This window comes from Epinephelus lanceolatus, chromosome 8, assembly GCF_041903045.1.
Source record: "Epinephelus lanceolatus isolate andai-2023 chromosome 8, ASM4190304v1, whole genome shotgun sequence".
NCBI classification, from domain to species: domain Eukaryota; kingdom Metazoa; phylum Chordata; class Actinopteri; order Perciformes; family Serranidae; genus Epinephelus; species Epinephelus lanceolatus.
The window spans coordinates 46,703,194-46,715,516 of record NC_135741.1 but is presented as its reverse complement, the minus strand read 5'-3'; the positions used below and the strand labels follow the sequence as shown (position 1 = coordinate 46,715,516).

The 12,323-nt window shown below is 39.7% G+C and overlaps 1 protein-coding gene across 7 annotated transcripts in view; it reads right to left on the bottom strand.

The window, feature by feature from the left end:
• vps13d (vacuolar protein sorting 13 homolog D) overlaps positions 1–12,323 on the bottom strand; it is a 268,286-nt gene that overhangs the window by 136,394 nt on the left and 119,569 nt on the right. For all 7 annotated transcript variants that reach the window (XM_033628067.2, XM_078170383.1, XM_078170380.1 and 4 more), the window contains 4 exons: positions 8,505–8,595; positions 8,232–8,358; positions 7,947–8,127; positions 4,323–4,505 (listed from right to left, as the gene is read on the bottom strand). In XM_033628067.2, the coding sequence (XP_033483958.1) occupies positions 4,323–4,505; positions 7,947–8,127; positions 8,232–8,358; positions 8,505–8,595 (582 nt within the window). The remainder of the gene's footprint in view (positions 1–4,322; positions 4,506–7,946; positions 8,128–8,231; positions 8,359–8,504; positions 8,596–12,323) is intronic.

The window sequence follows — 12,323 nt, the reverse complement described above, 5'->3', positions numbered from 1 at the left end:
GGTGAAAAATAAATAGAGGTGGGCATGGCTCAAGTAGGGCCCAAAATTATAGACGGAGAATGATTGACAAATTTTTCACTTTAAGCCCTGACACTGTCATATTTGTGTAGGAATTAAGCTACAATACATGACATATGTTGTTTTAATTAATAAATACAGTGTGAATAAAGATTACATAACATAAAAATAACTGCAGTCTTTGTTATTTGATAGCCGCTTAAATTAAACAATTTTTATAGGGCAAGTAAAAACTGACTTCGGGCAAGTAGATCTCTGACCAACTTGCCCGACTGGGCAAGTGAAAAAAAACCTTAGCATTGAACCCTGGTAAAAAATACGGGCGCACATGTGGAGTGGATGAACCCGGTTAAAGAGTACCCACAAGGAGGCAGGGATCATTTTATTGGTTGGGGGATTTTGACAGGGAGCAAAAAAATCCAAGTCTAAGGCAGAAATCTGAGAGCAGAAATTCCACGAGCAAACAGAAGCAGCTTGAGAGCGAGCAGAAGAGCTGAAGCTGAAGCAGGAAATCTGTGCAAGCAACATTGTATCTGAGTGCGAGCACACAGTTTGAGCAGAAACAGAGTAGATCTAAACTCAAGCAGAGGGTATTTAAGTGCGAGGGCAGGGTTTTGAGTGACAATATTCCAAAATCTGAATGTGAAATCAATAAATAATGCTCTCATCTCTTGATATACCACTCTCTTGAATAAAGATAGCAAAAATCCTCCATACTATTCAGTAAAAATGAGCATTAGGCAAAGGTAAATTTTAACGTCCCCGTGATGTGTTCAGTGTACTCTTGTAAAATGTAGCTTTTGGTGAGAAACTTGAATAAATCCAGCTATTTGAAGGAGCAATGTGTTGATGTTTTCATAGCACTACAAAATAGATATTAGAGAGAGAATTATGATGTATCATATATAGTAAAAAGGCTTTTTGCCTTTTTTTTAAAGCTGTTTTTCATGTGAAAGAAAGTTATGTTAAAGGTTGTTTCATAAATGTGTAATGGCAGTAATGAAGGGCTGAATGACTTTATGACTGTTCCTTTATTTTTCATGGTGTAGATTTCTGGGTTTCCTTGGCACAAAAGAAGAAAAAATAACACGAAACAAAAGAAACACCAATTCAATTATAAAGTTATTTTTTTTTAATTTATTATTATTTTACAATGTCATATATATTTTATTATTGTTATCTCCTGAAGTTAATTTGTATTTTTTTTCTAATTGTTTGTTGATTTATATGATTATTATAACATGTACAACATGTTATTGAAAACAAATTAGCACATATTTTAATCTTTTTTTTATTGTTAGCTTGGTTGTTTATTTGCATTTTGGTAATAAATATGCAGTACTTTGACTCTTGAGCTGCAGCAAATGAATGTTTTTTTGGGGGGGTAGCGCTGGGGGAGGCTCGTCTAGGGCACCAAATATGCTAGGACCACCACTGCTGCAAATATTGTTTGGTTTAAAAGTTAAACTGTTGGACACAAGATGTATCCTCCTTCACTGAACACTCCATTCTCAGTGTAGGTTTCAAGTTTTCACATCACTTGTGTAGGTCGCTTACTGGACTGTGTTTGAGTTGCAAACTGTGAGACCTGCTGATGCATCCAAGTGTTAAACTGAGATTTAAGAAGAGCTAGGGTAGGGGTTTGTCACTAAACACTAAAATGCATGAACTGTTGCAATATACGTATAAACTGTACACATCTGAATTCAAACAATTTATTTTAGTTAAATTTAAAACAATTTGAATCAGATTAATACATTAGAGGTTAATTATTTAAACAAGATTGAAACTTAATTTTTTTTTCAAGACTTTTTATATAAACAATATCTAAATTCCATATTTAGTCATGTTTCATTTCATATTAATATATTTAGGTGGTTCCTCAGCTTTGAATTAATAACTGCAGCTCTAGTAAAACTTGTTGCCTGCAGCCACAGTGCTGTGCTAGCCTTTCATTACTACAAACATATGATCACACATCAGCACTGATGTGATGTTGCTGAACTTGGTTTCGACTTTCTACTCATATTTCCTTATAAAATAATATGAAATAATATAAAAGTGCACTGCTAATCAAGATACTCAGTACGTTTACATGTACAAATAAGTGGAGCTACAGTTATAGCTCGACTAGTTCATTCATTTGCTAACATTCATGTCCTATTACTGCATGTCACTAACTCGGCTCTACTGCATGTCATTAACTTGGCTTCTTCTCCGGAGCCTTTGTGCTCCACTGTCTAGCAGGTTAACTCGTATTGCAGCTGTGCCTGGATCGTGTGACGTGGTTGTGCTGCTGCTGTGGTCCTGCCTGATGCCTCCTGCTGCTGCTGTTATCGTTAGTCATACTGCTACTGCTATTATACACATATGATTATTATTGTCACATACAGCTACTATCGTATATTAATATATACTTACAACATATTGTACCACAATAGCCATAATTATTATAATGATGTTATTACTTAAATTAATGTTGTAAGCTACTGTCATGACTGTCTGTCCTGTATCTCTCTCTGTCTCAATTTCTCTCTCTCTCTTTGTCTCTCTTTCTGTCTCATTTTGTCATATGGAATACTGTAAATGTATTATGTTGATGTGCTCTGTACGACATCTATTGCACATCCGTCCGTCCTGGAAGAGGGATCCCTCCTCAGTTGCTCTTCCTGAGGTTTCTAACATTTTTTTCCCCCGTTAAAGGGGTTTTTGGGGGGATTTTTTTCTTATCTGCTGTGAGGGTCAAAAGGACAGAGAAATTATGTATGCTGTAAAACCCTCTTTGACAAATTGTGATTTGTAAAATTGGGCTTTACAAATAAAATTGATTGATTGACTGATTTAATTGGACTACTGTCCTTGTTCCAGTATAAATGCATGGGAGGGGAATTGATTTGTTGACTGAAGTATGTCTGACTCCTCTACAATAGGTGGTGATATGCCCTCATTCAGCTTGTTAATCAATCAATCAATCAATTTTATTTATAAAGCCCAATATCACAAATCACAATTTGCCTCACAGGGCTTTACAGCATACGACATCCCTCTGTCCTTAAGACCCTCACAGCGGATAAGGAAAAACTCCCCAAAAAGTTAGTATAAGACCTTTGTACAGTTGACCCATTACGTCACAGACCAAAGAATCAGCATGCCATGTTTAGCCTCCCATCCATGTATTTCAAAATATTAAAATCTTTCAGCTGACACAGCATGAACCGTATCTCCTCATCCATCCAAAAATGCATGGCTCTTTCGCCATGTTGTTACTGGCTTTTTCTTCTTCTGTTACACATTTAATGCTATTCAACTTCTGGGTCAAAGTCTGGGACAGAGACTGTGAAGCATGCGCAGAGCGCCTAGGCCAATTTGAGTCTGATTCACTGTATACATGCAGGAGGAATTCAACTCCCAATCACATTATCTGGGTGTGTTACTCTAACTTTGAGAAAATCCATATGATTTCAGTGGCACCAACATGTTTACATGTATTTTTAAAGTCTGGTTTTAGTCAGACCAATGCAATAAATCAATTTTCTCTAATGTCATGTAAACCTACTGACTTGTCATCCAAGATTAACAAATCCTTCATCCTTTTACTGTGTTCAGAGAGTCAAGGTAGCTGGATGAAAATTAACAGGTTCATTTGGGTAGCTAACAGGAATTTACAAGATTATTTCAGTTGAAATGGAAGTTAAGAGCATAACTTAGCCACTTCAAATGAGAATTAAAAGGTTTGCTTTGGCTGGTTAACATTGCATAAACCTGGAGTAGTTAAGCCATGTTTGAATAATGGCCCCTGAACTTAAACTAAATCTTCTCATCTGTTGCTACGTAAGATAGCTAACAAGCATAATACCCAACATGTTGGACTGTGTCTTAAAAAACATTATATTAAACAAATTAGTGGTTACACAAAACCAACGACAACCGCCAACATTAACAAAGTTTAGTTATGGAAGCAAGCTTCTATCAGGCACGGCTGTATTCACTCAGCATCTCAGATCATATTCAGAATATAAGGCCAGTAACCAAAATAAGATGATGAGAAATTATCAGTGCAGCGTCTCAATTGCCCTTCAGAGAGCCTGGTGTGTGGTATATTGGTAGTATCAAAAACAAATGGCATTAAGTAATCCTGAATTTGTAAACTTGGATAATATCATTCAATGCATAAATGAATACAGTGAAAATAGTTAAAGAAAAAGAAGTGAAAGGACGGCCAGGGTGACTGCACGGCTGGATGAACAGGCAACGTGACTCACCAGAGAAGGGAAAAAGGCATGTGCCATGGTGAGTTTCTCTACCTTGTCTCGTAGGGAAAACGTCCCATGAGCCCCAGCTGGCAAGAAGCAGTTCTGCACCCTCAGCTGTCCAAGGTTGGCCACAATTACCCTTGGAGAGCGCGAGTTCTCTGGGATGAGAATAACTGGGGCGCCGGCCTCAATATTCAGTAGAACCCTGGAAGCCCGCTGAGGATGATCCCGGACCTGCAGAAAGACAGAGGACACAGGGAGCAGAGAAGAGGAGGACATGTTTTGGAGGGGAGCAAAGGAACAAGGGAAGGAGAACAGAGAACAGACAAAGTAGATAAAGAGTAGGAGTAAATTCAGTGTAGGCAGTAGGTTGAGCAGGAAGCAGCAGATAAATATTATTCTGCCATAGAAAATATAGCTGGACAATATATGTAACTGCTTAAGTGTTTGTGTTACCCTTCTATGCTAAACCAGGCTTGTGAAACCTCATTAGCTAAGGGTAGCAAGTCCGTAACTTTGTGCCTCTTTCTATGTGTATGTGAGAAATGTACCTGGACTTCCCTGGGTGACAGTGACCTTTCCTATCTGGGGGTTGAGTGTGGTTGACTCATTGCCAGGCCACCGCTCTTGCTCCTCACGACAAGCTCGCTTGGACCAGATGACTCTGCAGGTCACCCCTTTGGTGCAGTTCCATCAAACCAGTCAGCCAGCTTGCTATTTTTTGTGGTTGTTCAGAGTAAAGGTGTATTTACATGGATAATTTGTGGTGGCATGTCAAACGTTTTCTCAGTCTCTTTTTGTCTTCAGAATGTCTGGCCTCCGGCGTCTTCCTCATGGTATGCCCGTTCAGCTCAAAGGCCTCCCTAGCTCTCTCTCCAGGTGTAGCTATCGGCGGCCCCCAACCCCCAAATGTGACATTGTTCTGACCTTGCCTCCTATCACCTGTCTAAACCATTAAACTATCAATAAAGCTGTCATATTAGTTTGGACACACCAAGATTCCAGTCTCTTTTACCAATGATTGCTGATTTCCTCTATTCATATTCAACTGTTGCTCTTTGTCTCTTTCAGTCATCAGTCTGGTTGAACCATTGCACAGCATTTTGTTTTTTCAATGCACAAAACAAACCCTTCACACTTAATAACATGTACTTGTAAAGAGGACTTTCTACAACCTAAAAGCATCAAAGACCATTTAGACATCACACATTCAATGGAGTGGAGCCTGTGTTGTGTTCAGACGTTGGCACGTAAATAACAAATTCCAGCACTTGAATAGCCCATAGCACAATAGGGATGTCCCGATCCAGCTTTTTCACTTCCGATCCGATACCGATATTACAGCCTTGAGTTTTGGCCGATATCGATACCAATCCGATCCAAGCACATATTATACATATTCACTTATTTTGGTGTCAGTCATGTTAGAAAAGGTTTGATCAAGCAATATTACTCTAACAAGAACAACTACTTAATCAGGTTAGTTAGAATGATCCACAACAGTTGGTATGAGAAACTGACCTGTTTATTGTTAACAGGGTTAAATAAACAAACTTTAAACTTGAACATTAACATTAAATAAAAGATATAGCTGGTTTGCTTTGGCTGCTTTGGCCCCTTAATAAATAGAAAATGAATCAACACAAGAAATCTTTAAAATGTCTAACATTGAAATTAAAATAGCAGCAAGACTCCACACACTTGTGCTTTGGCTCCCTAATAAATAAAAAATAGATTAACACCACAAGACATTGTTGACATTTAACAAACAATGCAGCCTTTCCTTTTCAGTTATTTTAGTAGTGTCAGTGCAAGCCTGGTGCTGCTGTTTCCTGGGACCAACAGAGGGGACAAAAAAAACACACACAATATTGTACAACTGTTTAAACAAGCAATAGTCCATCCATGGCTCCAATTTCACTAATTGTGCCCAAAACAATGCCATCAGTGCTCTTTACTTAAACAGTAAGAGTGTAAACTAAATAAAAATATCACTCTCAAAAAACCAGAGCAGAAAACAAATAGTCAGTTAACTAAATTGACCGCTACTCTTCCTACCCTCCGTGTGTGTCTGCCGTCTGCATGCTGGCCTGGTGGATTAATAGTAAGAGCTGGAGCAGTTCACTGGAATGGACTGCTTGAATCGCAGAGCACTGGGCTGGCCGGAAAACCTGGATCAGACTCTGTGGAAAAACTGGATCGGAGTTCTTGGATCGGCATTTTTCCATGCAGTCCGATCCGATGCCGATGAACGTTTTTTGCTAATATCGGCAGCCGATACCGATCCGAATATCGGATCGGGACATCCCTATAGCACAACACAGCAGCAAGTCTAGTGGACCGAACCCAAGCAAATTTTTTTATTTATTTGTTTTTCCTTAGTTTTATTGTATGTTGTTTCATAGAGAAAGATGTGAGCATGTGCGATCTTTGAGTAACATTAACGCCGCAGATGCCATTGTTTTCTCACTGGTGTAATGTTGCGGCGGGTTTCTGCCATTTTAGTGAGAAATTTGTTGCTGTGACCACTGGTCAGAGGAGATTATTAGTTTGTGCAAGATGTGAATGCATTTAAATTCATATGGGTTAATGTACAAACTGCTTTTCTCTGTGTTGTACTTAAACACAGCGGATTTAAGTAATCAATCATTTGAGTTAAGTCACTGATGAAGACAGAGTAGGAAGAAAGATGGTTACTATTGACAACAAAACTGTTGTACAATAGTAACAAGATGTATTTCCCCTGTTGTGTGCAGGGTTTTTTTTTTGTTGTTGTTGTTTTTTTGAGTCTAAGACTATTTCTGAGAAGACATGAACCAGGATTGGCCACACACTTGAACTAAGGATAACTGAAAAGAACTGTGGAAGACTGAACTATTTCACAGACTGACGAACAAGGACTGAGAAAACAGCATCTGTAGCTGCTGTAGCTGTAAGGACAAATTTGGGTAAAAGGTTGTTTCCTCTTTTGTAATAAATCAAGTTGTGTGCTTTAACCTCTACTTAGCTGTGTGTCATTTGCTCCTGAGTTGAAACCTAGAGGAGATAGGCCCAAATATCATAAGAGATCTTAGCTCACTCCATATTCAATGGTGGCTAAGTACACTGTGTTACAAACCCATAAACCTTCTCCAGTCCAGGCTAAGTGGAGACCTGTGGGGATCAGCTGTTGAGTCCAGCGGCCGGTGGCTGCTTGCTCCACTGCTGTTCAGCAGCTAACAAGCGGACCTAACTGCTAACAGCGACTACTGCTACTAACAAACTCCATCCAACAACTGTTGAATCCATTCAACAGCTCCACCATCCACAGTCAGACACACACACGACTGATTATTTACTGCTGAATTAAAGCTCGCAATTCACACTAATGGCTGATGCTGCTCCAGTGTGAGTGTTTTTGCAGGCTAGCGAAACATCCTTGTGCAGACTAAATAATGAATATGAAATACAGGTTTCATCTTAGTTAATATCAAGATCTATTTTTAGCTTGTCATCTCATTTGCGTCATGGAAAAACAGTCAATGAACATTTTTGCCATGGTTTTCGTCAACGAAATTAACACTGCCTGTATGTCTGCTATCTGAATTAAGTACTATTATAGTGTAATCTATAAGAATGATCTTGGGGCAAACTTATTTAGATTACAGTATGTGACTCTGGACAGGCAGTACTCACAGCCTGGCCCTCCATTGCAGCCCTCTGTCTGCCAAGGACATCCTGTAGCTGGGTGAAATGTTGGATGAAGGCCACCACCTCGGCCTGGAAGCGCTGGGTGTGGACGTACTGCACTGAGGCCATCTGCAAAGACACCTTGATGTCACATTCCCGCTCCAGGTATGGATCAGGTTGGCCGTACCTGAATGGACCAGGATACAAAGGTGACTACAAGAAAGACAGATTCTTCCCAGTTCTTCAGTTTAGAGCAGAATAATCCTCTGCTGAAATGTCTGTAATACATACTTATGGATGTTGAAAATAAGTGCCTCCCCTCCTCGTGTGGTGAAGCGCTCCCGGTAGAGGTCACCATGTGGGGTAAGGTCACTCAGGGACAAACTTCCCAAACTGCCTTGTAATGCCAGGTCGCCATCTAAATTATAAGACGTAATGTGAGAGCATTAAACATCAAATTATTTTTAGGAATTTTCCTATTTACATAAAAAAAAATACTGTATGTTGTGTGTGTGAGCGTTGCTGTTTCCTAAGCATGGTGAATTTGAAGTTTTTGTAACACACCCAACATTTCCAGGTGAGCAGATAATTTTGACACGCTGGCTCTGGCAAGCTCGTTGACTTTCTTGTTCAATACAAGAGACAAAGAATGAACCTAAAAATTAAAACATGGACAGGTTTAGTCATTTACTTCAGAACTAACTCTTGAAGCCACACCAAGAAAGGCAGAGAGAAAAGAAATTAAAATGAAACATTTTCAGAGGAAGGAGTCTGTAGTCACCACACAGGATGTTATAATACCATCCCATAATCAGCTGTAAATGATACAGAATGGCTCTGAGTTATAAAGCAGTTACAGTAACACAGACAACAGGTCAGTAGAGATGGTACTGAAACCTGATACTAAATCAGCCCAGGGCTAAATGATCAAAGACTGTAGTAATGATAAGCTCTGACAGTATTGGTTCTTTATCAGTAGTTTTACACATTTTGGTTTAATTCATTATCATCCTGCAGCCCCTCATCTGCGCTCTTGAATGGGGCTGACCTCCTCCACATACACACACATCCACATACACCCACATACACGCGCACACACCTACACGACAAACATAATCGGTGAACAGCCAAGCTGCCGCGGTGGAAGCAAAGTGAAGATAACTCGAAAATTACTTGAGTTAACAGCAACTACGCTTGTTACTATAATTGTAATTAAACCTTCGCCAGTAAGAAGCCAGTATTTTATCAATACATGTGTTCAGCAAGCATGAACATGTAAACATGTAGACAGCGATATTCAATATGTGCCATCTGCAGTCTCTCATACACAGGCGCTAACGTTATGTCTTACAAGCTAGTTCGGCTAATAGTAAATTGTTACTTATAAGCTAAAATGACAGCTGCTTGTATGTAGACTAACATAGTCTGACACTCATCTTAAAATTGGACAGACACTTTCAAACTAAGCAGCTGACTGAGACAAACGCCCCTCCTCTCTCTACCAGCGCTAATGTTACCTGCACACAGTGAATCACATCAGCAGAGAGGGAGCAGGACAGAGGACTGGAGAACAGGTGGACAGGAGGACTGACTGATAAACACTAAACTTCACTCAGTAGTGTCATGTCAGGAATATTATTTATATAGTGTCTTTGTGAATTTGTTTTATTTAAAATATTGTTATTCTGTTCTGAATTTATTCCTTTCAAATTAATGTATTTTCTAAAAAGCAATTATTTAGAAATGAAAAAGAACCGCTAAGAGTACCGATAAAGTACCTAATCAATAAGGAGTATCTATAAAAGTAGTAGTATCGATAAAATCTTAATGATACCCATCCCTACAGGTCAATGCCTTCACCTTTGACCTATGACCACCAAAAACTAACCAGTTCATTGCTGAATCCATTGAACATTTGTGCCACATTTGAAGAAATTCCCTTGAGGTGTTGAAATATCACATTCACAAGCATGGGACGAATGGAAAACCTGAAAACATAATGCCTCTGGCTATGGCTATCGCTGGCTGCTGAGGCATTAAAAGCCAGCAAAATCCTGTAAAAACTGGTTAACAACTTGCATACAATGTTTTTTGATCTACTGATTATTTTGTCATAATTCTCTAGTCACCTTGAGTATTTCTTCTTTACTTTACAAAGGATTTGATATATTTGACTGAAATCTGCCAACGTACTGTCAGTGGATCACCAAAGTCAGTAGCAATCATCCTCTGGGCTCTTTAAATTTCTGTACAAAATGTATTAAGTTGAAAGTGAATACTAATACATACATCACGTAGGTGCAGGACTATCAAAAAACAGTGTATGTGAGGATAAAAGTAACTCCAGGCCACACAAGTTTAATAAAAATAGCATTTTGTTCCTACTTGGATCTTCATCAGGTCAAAACTTTTTCATTTTTTTGATCTGACGAAAATCCAAGTAGGACTGAAACTCTGTCTTTGTTAAACTTGTAAGGTATGGAGTAGGTGTGCAGGTTTTACTTTTTTCCTCATGTTGAAAATGAATATACAATCCATCTATGTGTTGCATGAACTGACGTACCGACAGACTGACATTAAAATCCCCAAGCCATGCAACTGGTGTGACTAATACACAGGAAACAGTATTTTTGGAACTTCCGGTGTAGCGACTGATGGAGTAGGACGCGTCTCTCTGAGCTCCTGCAACAACCTTCAAAAATTCTATTTTAGGCACACTTTTTATATCTTTTTTCGATGTGTGTTTTCCCCATCACCATAACCTGACCTTAACGCCGACTTTTTGCAGATCAAAACGCCTCCAAAAGCTAAACCTCCTATACAATCATAGCGGCCTGCTTCTCACACAACATCCCCACTTCATAGTGACTCCCCCTCCTGCCCGGACGGAGCCACAGGCGGCACTCCCCCCTTCAACTTTAAGGCCGAGCTGCTCTCGTCACTCCCCGTCGAGATGGCAGCTATTTTCAAAACCGAGCTTCAAGCAGCCCTGACTGAGAACTTGTCAAACATCAAGACTGAGCTGCAGGCAGCGAAGTCGGAGTTATCTGGCAGCATTATAAACATCCAGTCTGATGTGCGCACTCTAAAGGACACCGTAAGTGAAATAGAAACATCACTTTCCACCTGCACTGACGACATTACTACATTGTAGGCTGAAGTGGAGCATCTGTCAGCAGATCTGATAAGACTGGACAATAAATGCGAGGATTTGGAGGCGAGGATTTGGAGGCGAGATCTCGGCGTAATAACATACGGTTAGTGGGAATTCCCGAGGATTTTTCCACCTCTTCTACTGCTACAGCTATTTCCTCTCTGCTCTAAGAGGCTTTTAAGCTCGAGAAGGAGCCTCTCGTGGACCGCACTCATCGTACTCTCCAGCCGAAGCCGAAACCCGAAGAGCGCCCTCGCCCCATAATCACCCATCTACACTATCATATGGACTGTGTGGACATATTGCGCCGAGCCAGGGCCCAGCAATCTGCAACTGTTTTTGTCTCTTCTTTTTTTACCCTTTTTTTTCTCCTTCTTGGGGGTCCACATTCAGTCTATTTCTTCTTCCTTTCTAAAAACTTAACATATGGCCACTAATGATAGTACTGCTGATATCCCACATATTGGGTCTTCTGTGAGATTTTTGAGCTGGTATATTAAAGGCATGGGGAGTCCAATTAAGAGATCAAGGATATTTGCTCATTTGAAATGTCTTAAAGCTGACCTAGTGTTTCTGCAGGAAACCCACATGCGTACCAAAGATCAGGTCAGACTTAAATGTCCCAGGGTTTCTGAGGTGTTTCATTCAAATTTCAACTCTAAAGCCAGGGGGGTTGCTATTTTAATTGGTAAGTCAGTTCCGTTTTCAGCTTCTAAAGTTATATCAGACGAAAATGGCAGATACTTAATTGTTACCAGTACACTATTCCATGTTCCCATTTTATTAGTTAACATATATGCCCCCAGTTTTCATGATCCACACTTTATGAATAAGCTCTTTGAATGTCTTCCCTCACTGAATAACAACCTCCTTATAATTGGAGGGGATATGAATTGTGTAATTGATCCCAATCTAGACCGCTCTAACCCACGAACTCTGACCCCATCATTAATGTCGAGGTCACGTTCAGATTTCATGTCCAAGAATGGTTGCATTGATCCTTGGAGATATTACAACCCTCACACCAAGGAATATTCCCTCTTTTCACAGATGCATCAGTCTTTTTCTCAGATTGACAATTATTTTATTGATGCTAAACTAATTCCTAAAGTGTTGACTGTTAGTTACCACCCTATTGTTATTTCTGACCATGCCCATCTTTCTTTAGATATTCCGTTTTCCTCACAACCCCGGTACTCAACATCTTGGAGGTTCAATACCTTACTTCT